Source organism: Rhinoraja longicauda, chromosome 10, assembly GCF_053455715.1.
Source record: "Rhinoraja longicauda isolate Sanriku21f chromosome 10, sRhiLon1.1, whole genome shotgun sequence".
Taxonomy (NCBI): domain Eukaryota; kingdom Metazoa; phylum Chordata; class Chondrichthyes; order Rajiformes; family Arhynchobatidae; genus Rhinoraja; species Rhinoraja longicauda.
This window is the reverse complement of record NC_135962.1, coordinates 21,853,014-21,870,702: the sequence shown is the minus strand read 5'-3', so window position 1 is coordinate 21,870,702 and position 17,689 is coordinate 21,853,014. Positions and strand designations below refer to the sequence as shown.

Genomic DNA, 17,689 nt, shown 5'->3' with positions numbered 1-17,689 from the left:
ATCATGTACTCAGATACCCAGATCACTCTGTACCCCAGAACTCAGCCATCTCTTGTTGTTTATATTGTCAGCAATCCATTTTTGTTTTCTGCAAAATTGTACAATTTCACATTTTTCCACATTATTCTTCATTTGCCAGATATCTGCCAATTTCTCTTCCCATTCAGCAATACGGCATATTGGGATGTGATGAAGACCAGAACATGTAATGGAAGATCTCAAACACTTCACGCCCAAGAAGAGCTAATCACTGCTGGGCACCTGTGCAGGAGTGATTCTCCAAGTTAGTGGGCAGACATGTTTGTATGTTCTGGGCAGACATAGTCAGTTTGTATTACGGGTATGGGCCAAATGACTGTTTCAACAATCATGTGCACTTATTGATGAGTTGCTCCAATTCAGGGACAGTGTGTTTGATAAGATTGCAGCATCAGGCACTACTTATGCTTTCAGGTGCAATGGTCCTATAGACTACAGGTCTGGTGGGCTTGAGGGACCCAGAAATTTCCCAGTTTGTAGGTACTGGAAGGCCAGAGTGACTAGCTATAGCTGTAACAGAATGACTCTGGTAAATTAAAGATGAATGCTGATTTCCTTTATTTACATGAGAAGAGAATTTATTTTTTTAACATAAGGCCATGAACTAGAGAAATGGTTCTCTCCATGAGGACAGATGTGGTGAAGCATGAGTGCCAGACAGAGTTTGTGACAGGAGTCTGAACAAGGGTCCTGACCAGAAACGTCAGCCATCCTTTTTCACCAGAGATACTGCCTGACCCACTGAGTTACCCCAGCACTTTGTGTCTATTTAACGTTTGTAACAGTCCAGTTGAGAAAGAAAGCAAAAACCAGGTTGAAGACTGAGCAGATGAATGAGACACTTTCCCAAAAGAAAGTAAGTCAGAAAGGTGGGCAAATTCATGCAATAGCTACATTAAGAGCTCCAAGCAAGATTGAGGGATGCCGAGCTAATTGTTATGGTGAAATTGAGGGAGGCAGAAAGGTGTAGCACTATTGACAGAGCTCCGAGGACCCCCCAAAAAAGACACAAAGTACAGGAGTAAATCTTGGGCAAACTCCTCAGAGAATATGGATAGGTGACATTTTGGGTTGGGATCCTTCTTCAGGCTAATTGAGGAGTTGAGTATAGGAGCAAAGAGGTCCTTCTGCAGTTGTACAGGGCCCTAGTGAGACCGCACCTGGAGTACTGTGTGCAGTTTTGGTCTCCAAATTTGAGGAAGGATATTCTTGCTATTGAGGGCATGCAGCGTAGGTTTACTAGGTTAATTTCCGGAATGGCAGGACTGTCATATGTTGAAAGACTGGAGCGACTAGGCTTGTATACACTAGAATCTAGAAGGATGAGAGGGGATCTTATCGAAACATATAAGATTATTAAGGGGTTGTTAGAGGCAGGAAACATGTTCCCAATGTTGGGGGAGTCCAGAACAAGGGGCCATTTAGAACGGAGATGAGGAAAAACTTTTTCAGTCAGAGAGTTGTGAATCTGTGGAATTCTCTGCCTCAGAAGGCAGTGGAGGCCAATTCTCTGAATGCATTCAAGAGAGAGCTAGATAGAGCTCTTAAGGATAGCGGAGTCAGGGGGTATGGGGAGAAGGGGTACTGATTGGGAATGATCAGCCATGATCACATTGAATGGCGGTGCTGGCTCGAAGGGCCGAATGGCCTACTCCTGCACCTATTGTCTATTGTCTAATTGTGGTGGTGTGGGAGAAGATGGGGTGGGGGGGAGAGTGTGGAGTGTGGAGTTGAAAGAAAGGTGGGGGCAGGATAAAGCCTGGCAAGTGATAGATAGGTACAGGTTTTTTGATAGGTAGATGGTTGGACAAAGGCAGGAGATGAAGAGACAAACAGTGGCTAGAATAAGGATAGGTGTTAATTGTGAAGCCAGAGAAAGATATATAAGTGAAAGGGGACAGGGGACAGGGAAGGGAAGAATCCAGGTGGGACACAGGGAAGAGATGGCATGGGGGAAAAGGGAGCGGGGGGCTTGTTACTAAGTTAGTTACCTGAAATTGAAGAATTCAATGTTCATGAATTCTCAAATTTCAGATAACTGACCTGCCAACAACCATCCTCCCCCCTCCCCTGTGCCCCACCTGGAGTTGTACCCATTTCTTTCCTTCTCCCTCCTCCTGTCCCCTTCTCCTATATTCCTTTCTCTGGCTTCATAATTTTCACCTCTTCTGTCCTTATCTCACACTTCTGGTCTCTTCAGCAATGGATGGACAAAAATGGCAGATCTAAAACTTGATAACTATTTTAACCAGGGGATTATGCTGTTGAATACCACTCAATTTTAGTTAATTTGCCAACTCATAAGAGGTACATATATACAGGATAGAGTAAGTTGTGCATTCATCTGATTCGATTTTACGTTAGGCACATTTTCTGGTGTGCAATATAATGCAAATCTTAAATTTAACCAATATATCGCTTAGTATTTAATAACTCAATATGTTCTGAAGTTGCACAGGTACATCATATTATTAATTAAATAATTTATAGTAGACTAAAGGAAGATATTTATTGATCAGTTAGCCAATTGCATTACATTGTTTATCCATACACATGCTAGATTGTCCTTTTCAATGAACTGTATGCTTATGATCAAAAGTTCAATTCACCGTCCACTCAATATATCTTCTCAAATCCAATTCCAGATTGCTAATATCTTTGTTATGCTTGGCAAAAGTAATTTATAGACATGTCATATTTTACAAACTGGACTATTATTCAAAAACCATATAAACAATTATTTTAGAACTGTATTACAAATGTTTCATCGGATTTTATATCCACATGTTTAATAGAGCACAAAGTTGTGATTTAATCTGTGAACAGTTTATTCTTACCAGCTTCCGTGTACTTTAGCCCGACTTTTTCTTCCTCATCCTTTGGTTTGGGAGGCGGCCAAATAGCATGAAGTCGTCCAGGAGTTCGGTCTTCAGATTCTGATGGAGATAAATCCTGTAATTAAAATTAAAAAGAGGGACATTAAAGAAAACATATGCATTAAAGATCACACGCATAGTATACATCTTAATTTGATTACATCGAAGCTGTATTTGTTGGATATCCATTCCCTACATTCATCCCTTCCAATATTGTCATATGCGAAGGGTTATTGAAACAGGATATATACAGAGACAGCACTGAAATATGTTTATCCTATAACTTGAATGACTTGCACAGAATATGATGTCAGTCCAGAACAATTATCAATAAAATTTAGCTGCCGCCAACCACTACAATTTCAATTATATCTGCAATATTTTCCTTGAAGGTGGTGTTACAGGTAGATTGGGTGGTAAATGCGGCTTTTGGTATATTTGTCTTCATCAGTCAGGGTATTGAGCAATCAAGTTAGGACGCTATGTTACAGTTGTACAAGACGTTGGTGAGGACGTATTTGGATTACTGTGTTCAGTTTTAGTCATCCTGCTATCGGAAGGATGTCATAAAGCTGCAAAGAATGCAGTAAAGATTTACAAGGATGCTGCCAGGATTCGAGAGCCTAAATTATATGGAAATGTTGGTCAGTCTAGGATTTTATTCCTTGGAGCACAGGAGGCTGAGGGGTGACCTTAATGAGATGTATAAAATCATGAGGATAGTGGAAACAAGACCAGATGACATAGGTTTAACATGAGAGGAGCAAGATTTAATAGGAACTGAAGGGAAAATTTTCACTCAAGAGTGTGGAAGATATATGGAATGAGCTGCCACAGGAGGTAGTTGAGGCAGGTATTTTAACAACATTCAAAAAACACTTTGACAGGTACATGGACAGGAAAAGGTTTAGGGGGATATAGGCCAAAAGTGGGCAAATGGAACTAGCTTAGATCTTGGTTGGCATGAATGAGTTTGGCTGAAAGGCCTGTTTCAGTACTGTATGACTATTATTCTTTTACACCTTCGGTTTCATCTGTGAAAAAGACTTCAATTCTAGAATTAAAGATCACTTGTAAATTACATTGTTGGGAGTAGTTTTCCCTGTCAACATTTGATCTGTCATTGGTCAAGAACCACTAGTTAACTGCAATCATAGGTCAGTTCACCTCGGATGTCAGCACCAAGGTTCGAGATGAGCTAGAGATCTGGTATTCTGAGAGGATATGCTATTTGGAGCATAACTCACACAAATAGGTTTGCCTATTCCGTTTGGAAAAAGAGAGAGCAAGCATTTTGCTTATTTTTGTCTCTCTTTCTTTTTAATTATTTTCTAGTAGTTTGTAAATTTTGATTTTTTGTTTGTACTTTTTATTTATCTGTAATTTTTCAAAACACTGTTAGAATTTTTTTTCTAACTGGGCCTAACCATCTGTGATATTTAAAAACGGAAAGGACCTCAATGGCATGAGCCGACAAAAGGTCATCAGGAAGGTCCAGAAGGAGCGCTTTAGGATATGCCACCTGAAACCTAGCTAATGTATGCATCGCGCTCTCTTTATAGTATGGCCATGGAATTCCACCCTCCATGTCTATGGATTCATAGTACCGTAAGAGGTAGTATTACCACATGATATTATGCAATCACAGACAGGTAGTTAAGGGAAGGTCAGAACTGGCAGCTAGGTGTCCTGGGATATAAAAGTTGTAGAAGCTTCAGGAATGGGAGAGGTGGGTCGAAAAGGAGAAGGGGGTGTTGCACTGGTGATCAGGGAGATCTTGATGGCTCAGGATATCATGGAAGGATTGACCAAATAAGTCATATGTGTAGAACTTTGAAATAAGAAAGGGGAAATCAGTGTGATGGGGTTATAGTATAGGCCTCCCAGTAGGAAGCACAATTAGAATAGATTTGTAAGCAAATTGCAGTTGGGTACAAAAATAGGGTTGTAGTGTGGGATTAACTTCCTCAATATTGAATGATTGCCTTAGTGTAAGAGGTTTGGATTGCTTGGAATTTGTAAAATGCATTCAAGTGGAATCTTTAAAAGCAGCATGTCAAGTTCTACTAAGGAAGGGCTTGTACACAACCTTTTCTGAGGGAATGAGGATGGGCAATCAGGGGAGGAATTCTTTGAAAACAGTCACCATAGTTAAGTAAGTTTCAAGATGGTCATGGGAAAGGCCAAGGTTGGTCCCAGAGTTACAGCCTTAAATTGAGAGAAGGATTGATTTCAACCATATAAGGCAGACCTCCATTACTGGAGTGAGACCTCAAACAAAAATGTGCATGGTGCTTCGTGTGGCCTCACCAGCATCGCGCAACAATATTCCCCTTTTTCCAAATTCTAATAAAGCCCAATATGCCATTTACCTCCCTGAAAAAAAGATGCTCTCTCTCAAATTGCACTCAGATCATTCCCTTGTGATAGAGTTGTAAATTAAAGTGGCTTTCCAGGATTTTTCAGGGTTTTTACACCACGGCAGAAAGTAATAAATTAAGTACTTTGCACAATTTGTCTAATGATAATTGCTTCAAGAAGTTAAAAGGCCAACTAAAACATATGGAATTAGCACAAAGCATTAGTGATCAAATTCAATCTAAGCCAATGAGGGATGTGAGTTTGATCAGTTGCTTTAATTGATCACTTTTCAATTTTTTAGTGAGCTGTCAGCGTTCATCAAAATGAATTAGTGCCTGATGCTTACATGTAACAAGTCACACTTACCTACCCAACAATCTTAATTATTTCTCAAAGTTTTGCATAGAACTATTTTTAAAATAGTTGAACTTGGAAGTGGAGTAAAATCAACCTGTTTTTTACATTAAGATGTTGGCCTCACCCAAAATTACAATTTAAGTTATGTGCAACTAGAAGTGCACCCCAAAGGAGCCACACCCTATAATTCCTTGCCTTAACTTCCTTAATTTAACTTCCTTGCCTTACAAAATATACTGCAGAATTCTCAGTGAAGCTTTGCAGGAAGACGATAGGTGCAAAAAAAAAGATTATATTTTAGGAATCTACACTACGTAGCTTCAGGGTACCAGTATGAACAGGCCACAGAAAATAATTCCTATATCCAATTTCAGGAAGGGCACTTTGAGAAGGTATTAGGTTTCATTATTGTACTAGTAACATGGATATAAAATGGAACCCTTGAATTTTACAGTGAGACCATGTGTGCAGAGAAAGGTAAAGGTTATTCTATCACGTAATGAGAAATTTTAGACACATTCCAATTTCTACCTCATTGTTTGGATCCGAGTTTGAATGAGGCCCTCACTGTCTATAATCACAAATGGAAAATACAAGAGGAAGCAGAAGGACAGAAGTGTTATTGAAATTAAAATAGAAAAATTAAAATAAACAAAATAGAAACATAAATGAAACCACCTGATTAAAGATGGATTTTAAATGATCCCTTCCATGTTCTGCATTGGTTTTTGCCAACTCTGATGAATGAATGTAGAGCCGAGAGGAAGTTGACATTGGAACAATGCAGTAGATGCCTTAGAGATGTACATAAAAGTTGAGGGAAAACGAAAACTGGAAGTGGTCATCGGCAGAAGGCCCAACTTTTATAAAGATAACATATGCAAACTGTAAGCGTGTATCATATTATCATGGCTAGTCAGTTTGCTGCAAAATTAATAAAAAATTGCAATATTCAATGTTAGATTATTTTTTTTGTTAAAAGACGTAATCTCATTGGGAAGTGGAAAACAATTTTGGTTGTTATAACCTATAACCTATATTTTCTTGAAATATATTACCTAAATGGCATCCTGTTTTTAAAAGGACGTACACATACATTTTCCTAAAGGAGCCGGTGATCACATACCAATGTCAGAAACAATTAAAAGGAAATTAAGATCATGATTCTTGTTCCGCGCAAACATAATTCTAGAACTTATCATATACCAAGCATAATGTGTTGATTTTGAATGTCAAAATTGTCAGATATATACATGAAGAAATGAAATAATTTGTTAAAATTAGTTATGACCAAGTGGTATATATGGCCAAGTATAAACCAGTATTAAGTATTTGATAATACAAGTTTCTAAACAAAAGAAGAATCAGGAGTTTTAACATACAAAATTTCCTTCTGTAGAATCTGTCTGTTTTTTCTGCTCAGGAGGGTGCTTCACAAAAGGCCTTCCAAATATTGCTTTCAGTGACTCCTTTTCTTGTTTTTTTCTACTTTTTAGGCTTTCCAGGTCCAGTGAATTAGCTACATCTTTTCTGACAGTCCGAGCTGAAAATAAAGATTTGAAACTTTCCAAAGTAATCTCACTAGAAGCTTGAATGGGTGCTTCAGTTTGTGGTGGTTCACTTGTCTTTTCAGAATTCTTAGATTCATCAACAATCTCCGCTTTATTTTCCACATGGGGTACATCAAAGATCAACTGAGTAAGCTGCTCCAAAAATCCAGAATTCTTCTTTGGCTCCAGTGGTCTTCCTTCATCTTTTCTCTTTGGTAATGCTTCTGCCAGGAGTTTTGCTGTAGATTTTTGACCAGGCTGAGTCAATTTTAACATTGCCAAATCAGTATCTTTCTGTTTAATCTCTGCAATTGTCTCCCTTGATTCACCTGTTGTACCTTTTTTTAGTAAACGCACTCCACTAAATAGAGGGGGCATTTGAAAGACACTCGCCATCTGTGCAGGAGGACCTTGGATGGAGAAATTATTAGAATTACCAGTTGACATAGGTAATGCAGAATCTTTTCCTGCCTTTCCTAATGAATCTTGTTCCTGTTCTGTGCCGTTATTAGCATTTTCCATTATATCTTTACTGGGTTCCATCTGAGAGAGTAAATCATTATTCGACAATATGGGTTCAGAAATTGTCTTTGTTTCTTCCATTTCAGTTACGTCAATATTTTCTTGTTGCTGAATTGATGTAGGACCCTTGTTCTTCGGTAAAATTTGTTCTAGAGTGCGTTTTGAATTTTTGTTACATGTCAATGGAACTTCAAATTCACCGATTTGTTTTTTGTTCGGTTGAGTTTCATCCTCCGAGTCAGTATCCGTTGTCTGTACTAGAATCACATGCACTTTACCTTCATCCAAGTCTCTGACCAATAACTGTGCAGATCCAGGAGGCTCCACGGAACACTCAGGTGCACATGATACATTATTCTGTTTTTCGGTACTTTTAATCTGAATTTTGTCCTCCATTGGCTGTTCCTGCATTTGATCATTTTTTGCTTGTTCTTCTTTTGCTTCAACAACAACCTGCTTTTCAGACTGAGTAGCAGCATTGTTCTCCTTAATGTCATCCGGTGCCGGGTCAGGGCTGAGAGAACGATAAGAAGTTAACGATGCATTTTCTTGGTCAATCTTTTGTTTTGATGTTTCTGTGATCGGCTTGGTCCCACTCCTTTGACTCAAAAATGACATTTTCATAGAAAATGCTGAAAATAGCGATGAGACAGCATCTGTGGGTGGAGTTGCTGTATTCTCTGGTTGTTCCATTTTGGCACTGTTACGATTATTTATATTTTCTGTCATATTGCTACTGGTTATGTTGACATCTGAATTACCTCTGAAATTGTTCATTCATTTAAGTAACTTAATTCATAACATATCAACTATTATTAGATTTCCAATATGTACAATTGCCAAAATCAATTTCTCAAGTGAACTTCAGTCTTTGTCCTCTACAGACCCCTACTATTACAACTAATTCGGGATATTTCCTAAACCAAAAGAGCACATCTGTGAGAGCTTACTGTGAGTCGGTTCTTTAAACTCCCACAAACAAACAAACTTAGCTGTCTACCAGCATCTATTTACTAAAAATACGATTGCTCGTGCTATACTTTGAACTTCATTAATTGGAACATAAAATACATTTTCATCAACCTCAAAATCCAGCAACAGATTAATATAGTTATTCTAATTACATGCAATTTTCTCTTCACCCACAAATATAGTGTTGGAAGAAATACCAAGAACCCTGATTGTAAGAAGGCCCGTACTTCAAAAATGAACCTTAAAACTGACAGAAACCATCTAGCAAGGTTAAATACCAATACAAAAATAGAAATAAACTTCTGAGAACATCATTCGGGTGGTTTTTCCAGTTTCCGGTTTTCTTGAGTGGCATTCCATAATCCGAGAGTTCAGCAGGGAAAGATTAAACAGGTTTCGCCAGAGTCTCAAATCACCCATAAAGTTCATAGTGAAATGAAGGTGTAGGGCTGCAGGCCTGAAAAGACTGGATAAGTTTTCATTCGGAGCAGTCGTTGAAAAGTTAGCGTCTTTGACAGTGAACACAAATAACCCTCCTCCTCTAGCAAGTTCCAGCTTTCAGCCGGAATGCGAGTTTCCGGCTTTACTATGAGGCATGAAAGCCCACAGAACTGGTTTCATATTTCTAACTCCCTCAGCTACTTCCGCAGTCTCGGCAGGTACATAAAAAACCCCACCCAGTAGAAGCAGGCATGAGTAGTGAGCAAGCTGACAGCATGTGTAACTGAGCAACTAAAACTGTCTGCTATGTAATGAGTGTATGAAGTACAGCAGCTGAAAGTATAGCAACTCACCTTTTCCTCTTTGACTAAAAACACATTTGTTTCAGATGTAATTCTGCAAGCTGTTCTTACCGAGGAGTGCCTGACCTCACCACAAAACCATAATGTTTCTCAATAAAAGTTCTGTCTTCATGCCATCAATAGAAAGGATGCAAATAAGAATAGATGAATAATGTAACCCGGAGGAAAAAAATGAAGTAAATGTAACTAAAAATTCAGTCAGTGAATATATAATTTCCTCCATGCTGACTTGGAATGAATGATGTTTGTTTATATTGTGGACAGCTCCTGACTTTGCAAATAGTTTCAATAGCGAGTCAACATCCATTAACTTTTACAAAGCACAAAGTGGTGCTGGAGGTATGCAGCAGGCCAGGCAGGGAATCTGGGGAAGGAATGGGCAGGCGACATTTCGGTTCGGAACCCTCCTTCAGACTGATTGGATAGGCAACGATAATAACTCAACAGATCAAGCAGCATCTCTGGAGAACATAGATGACATTTTGTGTCAGGACCCTTCTTCAGACTGGTCAGGGTTAGTCTGAAGAAGCGTTCCAATGCGAAATGTCACCTGTCCATTCCCTGCCAGATTTCTGTCGGACTGGCTGAATCAGCGCTTGCTCAATCTGTTGCTCAAGATTCCCATGTTTGCAGTCTCTTCTGTCTCCATTAAATTTTACAACAGGACCAACTGTCAAATTCAATAGGTCATATTATAAAATTAAGGCCATAGAAACAACTTTTAAATTTAAACACATATGTAAGTTACATTTCTGTGACATAATTTCTGCCTTTGAACTAGTCTTTGTGCAATTAAAGTTTGATCTGCAATAACAGAGAGAGAGGGAGAGAGAGAGAGTGAGAGAGGGGGGGGGGAGGGGGAAGGGGGAAGGCGAGGGGGAGAGATAGAGATAGAGAGATAAAGAGAGATAGAGAGAGATAGAGATAGAGAGAGATAGATAGAGAGAGAGAGAGAGATAATAATAATACATTTAATTTATATAGCGCTTTTCAGGATACTCAAAGACGCTTTACAGAGCAAACAAGACATAAAAACAAACAAACAAACAAAAGATTTGTAATGACGAACAAACAGTGCCAGCGTCCTCTCACATCAGGGTCCGGCAGTAAACAATAAAGAACACAAGACACACAAGAGAGGGAGGGAGAGAGAGAGGGAGAGGGAGAGGGAGAGGGGGAGAGAGAGAGAGAGAGAGAGGGGGAGAGGGGGGGAGAGGGGGGGGAGAGAGGGGGGGAGAGGGGGGGGAGAGGGGGGGAGAGGGGGGGAGAGGGGGGGAGAGGGAGAGAGAGAGAGAGAGAGAGAGAGAGAGAGAGAGAGAGAGAGAGAGAGAGAGAGAGAGAGAGAGAGAGAGAGAGAGAGAGAGAGAGAGAGAGAGAGAGAGAGAGAGAGAGAGAGAGAGAGAGAGAGAGAGAGAGAGAGAGAGAGAGAGAGAGAGAGAGAGAGAGAGAGAGAGAGAGAGAGAGGAGAGGAGAGAGAGAGAGAGAGAGAGAGAGAGAATTCAGAGAGAATTCAGAGAGAATTGAATACATTTTATTAGCCAAGTATGTATACATACAAGGAATTTGCCTTGGTGCTTTGCTCGCAAGTAACAAAATAACATACAATGAACAATTAAGAATAAAACATTATAATTTACACATGTGAAGAATGAAATTAAATACCAGAGCAAAAGAAGGCTACAGACTTTTGGTTGTTGAGCAGAGCTACTGCTCATGGAAAAAAACCTGTTTTTATGTCTGGCTGTGGTGGCTTTGACAGTCCGGAGTCGCCTTCCAGAGGGAAGTGCTTCAAAGGGTTTGTGGCCAGGTGAGAGGGGTCAGAGAAGATCTTACCCGCTCGCTTCCTGGCCCTTGCAGTGTACAGTTCGTCAATGGGGGAAAGGTTGCAGCCAACAACCTTCTCGGCTGATCGAACGATGTGCTGCAGCCTCCGGATGCTTGGTGGCTGAGCCAAACCAGACCATGATGGAGAAGGTGAGGACAGACTCAATGATGGCAGTATAGAATTGGACCATCATTGCCTGTGGCAGATTGTGTACTCTCGGCAGCCGCAGGAAGTACATCCTCTGTTGGGCCTTTTTGACTGTGAAGTCGATGGTGGCCTCCCATATAAGGTCCCTGGAGATGATGGTTCCAAGGAACTTAAATGACTCCACAGATGTGACTGTGGTGTTGTTGATGGTGTGGGGGGAGGGGAGGGAGAGCTATCCTAAATTCCACAATCAATTCCATTGTCTTAAGAGCATTGAGCTCCAAGGTACCAGGATGCCAGCTGTGTCATTTCCTGTCTGAAAGCAGATTCCTCCCCATCCTGGATCAGTCCAATCAGGGTAGTGTCATCCGCAAACTTGAGGAGCTTGACAGAGGAGTCTGTGGAGGTGCAGTCGTTGGTGTAGAGAGAGTAAAGGAGAGGGGAGAGTATGCAGCCTTGCGGTGCTCCTATGCTGAGGGTCAGCGGGTCCGAGATGTGCTTTCCCAGCCTCACATGCTGCTTCCTGTCTGTCAGGAAGTTGGTGATCCACTGACAGAGGGGTTCAGGCACAGTCAACTGGGAGAGTTTGGAGTGTAGCAGAGCTAAAATCCACGAACAAAATCCTTGCATAGGTCCCCTGGCGGTCTAGGTGCTGAAGGATGAAGTGCAAGTCCAGGGTGACTGTGTCATCCACTGATCTATTGGCCCAGTCTGCAAACTGCAGGGGGTCCAGCAGGGGGATTGCGATATTTTTCAGCTGGGCCAGCACGTCTTTCAAGGGCCTTCATGATTACAGAGGTCAGTGCGACAGGCCTGTAGTCATTAAGGCCAGTAATCCTTGGCTTTTTGGGTACAGGAACAATAGTGGAGACTGTGAAGCAGGCAGGGACAGTGCAGGTTTGCAGGGACTGGTTGAAAATGTCTGTGTAGACTGGTGCCAGTTGTTCGGCACAGAGCTTGAGAGTAGTGGGTGAAACATTGTCCAGTCCTGGAGATTTACGGCTTTTCTGTCTCCTGAATAGTTTCTCCATCTCCTCAATTCCTATTGTTAGTGATGGGGAGGTGGCCAGACTGATCACCTCAGCAAGGAGGGGGTGGGTAGTGGACGAGGGCCCAGACTTGGCAGACTGGAGTCAGGCTGTAAGTGGGTGTGAAGTGGTGATTGGGAAGGTGGGGAGGGGAATGTCCCAGTCTTAGCAGACTGGAGTCAGGGAAAGAGAAAAAGACAGAGATATTAAAAGCAATCAATGGATAGGAAATGTAATGTGGATTTAACCTGAGCAACCTCAGATAGCCTCATGGTAAAGGGCCGTTGGAAAGTTATAAATATTTATTAATCATTAACAGTAGCTTGATTTCAGGAGTTAACTGGGTTAGCTGGTGACAGCAGAGCACCAATAGACAGAAGTTGAACATCTGACATTGTGATCACACTGTAAATATTACAGCTTCACAGCTGCTCTCCTGAGTGACACTTTGGAACATGTATCCCAAAGTAGAGATTTTATTTTTCCTTCAACTGTGCCAGTCTTCTTCTCAGTATTTTGGACCTGTTTTCAGCTTACTGTTATCAAAATGTCGCTGCTAGTAGTCAGGTCAAGCACACTCCAGTTGAGGCAACATCTTGATGAACTTCTTCTGCAGGATCTCTAAAGCCTCCGCAAACCTCCTGTAATGTGATGACTAGAACTGCACAGAATACTCCAAATGGGGCCTAAAGGTTTTACATAGATACAAAAAACAATTACGAATTGCCCCAACGGTTATTTACTCTATACTATCTTAGAACATAGAAAATAAAACAACATGGTACAAGAACAGACCCTTCGGCCCACAATGCCTGTGCTGAATATAATGCCAATATCATTTCTTGTCAACCATCGCTTGTGCATAATCCATATCCCTCCATTCCATGCATATCAGTATGCCTATCCAAAAGTTTCTAAATGCCACAATTATCTGCTTCAACCACCAACACTGGCAGCCTTACCAGGCACTTACCAACCCTGTGTAAAAAAAAATTGCCCTACACATCTCCTTTAAACTTTGATCCTCTCACCGTAAAACCACACCCTCTGGTATTTGACTTATCTATTCAAGGATAAAGATTGACTGTCTACCCTATTTTTGACTCTCATAATTTTATGTGTTGCTATCACATCTCCCTGCAACTCCTGGCATTTCAGAGAAAGCAACCCAAGTAGTTTACTCTAGACAACATTCTGGTAAACCGCCTCGGCACCCTTTCCAAGGCCTTCTTCTGTATTTGGCCTCAAAAAATACATTCACATGACAATTGTCCAGATTTAACTCCATCTTCCATTTCTCCACCCAAATTTCCAACTGATCTTGTTCTATCCTTTGTGTAGGAAAATAACTGCAGATGCTGGTCCAAATCGAAGGTATCACAAAATGCTGGAGTAACTCAGCAGGTCAGGCAGCATCTAGGAGAGAGGGAACGGGTGACGTTTCGGGTCGAGACCCGAAACGTCACCCATTCCCTCTCTACTAGATGCTGCCCGACCTACTGAGTTACTCCAGCATTTTGTGATACCTTGTTCTATCTTTTGATAACCTTCTGTTCGGTGCACTAACTTTACCAATTTCTGTGCCATCTGCAAATTTAAAGAGGGAAAATAAAGATCTGTTTAACTCAATTTTACTCTTCCAAAGAACTAACCCAATGAATCCTCTAGATTAAATGAGAATATGTATATTATCAACTCAGCAATAAACAAAAAAGATCAAATGGAACATGCAGTGGATGCCTATTGACCAGTTTTTGGTCAGGAGCGATATCATCGGATCCTCCTAATACTGCACGCTAGAATTATCTTTCTTTAACTAAGTTAATGACACACTATATATATATTGTACGTTTCCCTTGGCACTCAAACTCTACACACATGATTAGCACCACCATAATAAAATATAAACCAGCACCATATATCGATCAAGAAATCTTCGGTTGAACCACATGAAGGCCAATTCAATGTCACCAAAATCCTATGCATTTGTAGAAATGTAGTAGAAACCATTATTGCTCACTCGTTTGTACAAATCAGATTTATTGACTTGGGTGGATCCAGTTGAGGTTTGGTTTTATGGGTGTATCACCGAAGGAATTTGAATTCCATTTTAATGTAATCATAACACATACCAAAGCAAATGATGCAATTAAATATTTGTAGAGTATTTTTGGCACATCTACATCAACCCAATTTAAAATTGATAGCGCAAGTAGTAACAGAATCAGAATAATGCTTTATTTTATGAGGCATAACAAAGGCCCGAAAACGTGTTGCTACTTGATGTTGGTATGGCAACAGAGAGATATTTGCACAAAAGACATGATGCGATTTAAAGAAGATTATTTGCTCATCAAATGTTATCATTAACAAATGAAATGATGCAAGTCAGTTCCTTGAAGTTCTCCAAAAGACACTGCAATGTTAATTACATTGATTAACATTCATAATCACTCCACAGTTATAGATTAATCCAGAGAGCACTCTATTCTTTCAGTTTTGGGATTTCATTGCAAGGTATTTCACGTATCGATTTTTGTTTACCAACTGACCTCCAAAGCAATTATCCAGACAGAAGACATAACCACACAGCTAAAAGAGAAAGACCTACATGGAAAGTGAAACACAAAGACGTAGACACTGAATTTCAGTAAATATATTTCGAGTAAAACTGAGATAAAAATTGGTCGTTGAACAAACTGAGAAAAAAATCAAAATACCTTTTTTAAACATTTGGAATAGGGCAAAATGGCAAACAAAATAGAGCTGAAGTCAAAACTCATTCAGCATTTATTTTTATTTCTATCGGGAATTGCAGGATATCTTTTCAGCGAAAATTTGCATTTCTCTTTGGATCTCTAAAATGCCAAGTACTTACATAACAAATATGGATTAAATGCAAAGCAGAGTAGAGGAAATCACCTCAGGTCAGAGCTTGGTTTAACTTGTGAACTGAAAAAATGTGAACTGTTCCCTTGGTTTAACTTGTGAACTAAAATAATGTGAACTGTTCCCTTTAACAAACTGGATACAATAATGAAGTGGATATTATTTCTCAGAATGAATGGATAATAAAATTATTGAACATTAACAAATCTGTAGATGCTGAAAATATGAAATAAAAACAATAACTGCTGGAAATGCTCTGCAGATCAAGGAGCCTATGTGGAAAGAAAAACAGAGTTAGCATTTCAGATTCAAGACATTGAATCAGAACTGAGAAATTGGGAACTTTGAGTGGCAAATGCATAGAATGTATTCGGGGGTTGTAAACTCCATGTTCACAATCAATATTGATTCAGTCATTCCATCTCTGACTGAGTTAGTCACGTTTGAGGGAGAGAACCAACACAAGGGATAGAAATACTTGACCACAGACCTAAACAATCTACCAATTGTTGGAACATCTGTTAAAGGTATTTTTGTTGGAGTGGCCATCTCACATTCCACAATGCTACATTGGACAACATCATCTATTGCGTTTCAATATCAGTAAATTAAATGGGATAGATTCAGAACTGATTTATAAGGTCAACATTGGGCATTTATGAAGTAATGTTAAGTCATCAAGATGATTTTCTACCAAAATCCATAAACTTATACTTCAACATAGGCTTCACTCCACCAATACAATCAATCTAGGGAAGCAATTATGCTTCAGTCATGAGTAATGACGAACATGCCAAATACAGCATCAGGTGACTCTAGATAGAATAAGCAATCCCCCAAAAATAGACAAGGCTAAAGATTTGCAGTCTTAGCACATGCAGTTATGTATCAAATAGACAATTGAGCAGGAGACAACACTCTCTGAAGTTTTTCAGTCTTTCAGAATCCAGCACATAAGTGCCAAACATACAACCATCTCTAGCACAAATATTGACTGCTTGGTGTTCTGTTAAGGTGCTCACCATTACAGACGTTAGAATTTATCAACTCAATTTAGTCCAGAAAACAGATAAACTCAACTGGTATTGCAAAGGCTCTGAGCACAGACAATGTCTCAGTGGTAATCCTGAAGATTCATATTCTAATACCAGCTGCAGATCTAGCCAAGCTCTTTCAGTACAAATACAATATTAATATCCTCCTGACCAATTAGAAAATTATGTGGAAATGCCAATTCAGTCAAGCTAATTGTCACAATCAGGCTATTTTCTTCATGAAGGTATCAATGATGGCACTATCAAATGCACTTATTCACCAATAATCAAGATATTGATGCTCAGTCCTGGATTCTGTCAGAACCTCAGGGTTCCATACAGATGAACAACATAGGTCCAAAAATATCCTAAAAAGCTGAATTCCAGAGGTGATGTGACAGTGATTGTCCTTAACATCAAGACAGACATTGAGCAAGTATTGCATTAAATGGTCCTAACAAAGTGAAGTTAATAGTAATCATGAGTCAAACTCTCTACTGGCAGGAGTCAAACGAGGGATTGTTGGAGGACAAGCATCTTATCAGTGGGCAACAGTGCCTGAAGATCTTACTTTTGCCTCAACAATCTTCAGCTGCTTTCCATCATTTCAGAGATGGTGTAGATGATTGTTAATGATTCTAGAGAATTTAGAATGATGAATTAAATAAGTAGATAAAATAGAATACAATTTAAATGGCTGTTGCACCATTGGTGCCATATACAAGTCGCATCTGCGCAATGTACAGCATCTCACACCTCCCCACCTGGCTGTTTATCGCAATTGAGAGGGAACGCTACTCCCTCTATCCCAATTTCTGCTTCACCTTGACTATACGCTCCATTGAGTTCTTGTTTTATTCCCCAGCATATTCCCACTGCCTTTTGGTAACTGATGGTGAAGGGGACAATGGATTAGTTAGAACATTTGGCAAAGACCATGGGCTTGCTGCTTAGTTTCATTTTTTTAGTTTAGATACAGTGCAGAAACAGGCCCATTGGCCCAACGAGTCCACGCCAACCAGCGATCCTCGCACACTAACACTATCCAACACGCTAGGGACAATTTACAATTATACCAAGCCAATAAACCTACAAACCTGTACATCTTTGGAGTGTGGGAGGAAACGGAGATTCCAGAGAAAACTCACGCTAGTCACAGGGAGAAATTACAAACTCCATACAGACAACATCCCTAGTCAGGGTCGAACACTGGTCTTTGGCACTGTAAAACAGCAACACTATTGCTGTGCCACTGTGCCACTCGTGTTCTGCTATTGTAACTTGCT

The 17,689-nt window shown here is 40.1% G+C and overlaps 1 protein-coding gene across 4 annotated transcripts in view; it reads right to left on the bottom strand.

Moving 5' to 3' along the window:
- The window catches only part of LOC144597267 (formin-like), a 300,339-nt gene that overhangs the window by 256,711 nt on the left and 25,939 nt on the right, over nt 1–17,689 (bottom strand). For 3 of the 4 annotated variants that reach the window (XM_078406376.1, XM_078406378.1, XM_078406379.1), the window contains exon 4: nt 2,877–2,991. In XM_078406376.1, the coding sequence (XP_078262502.1) occupies nt 2,877–2,991 (115 nt within the window). Of the gene's footprint in view, nt 1–2,876; nt 2,992–7,015; nt 8,483–17,689 lie in introns of those variants that run through there. The other variant, XM_078406380.1, reaches the window with a different exon arrangement.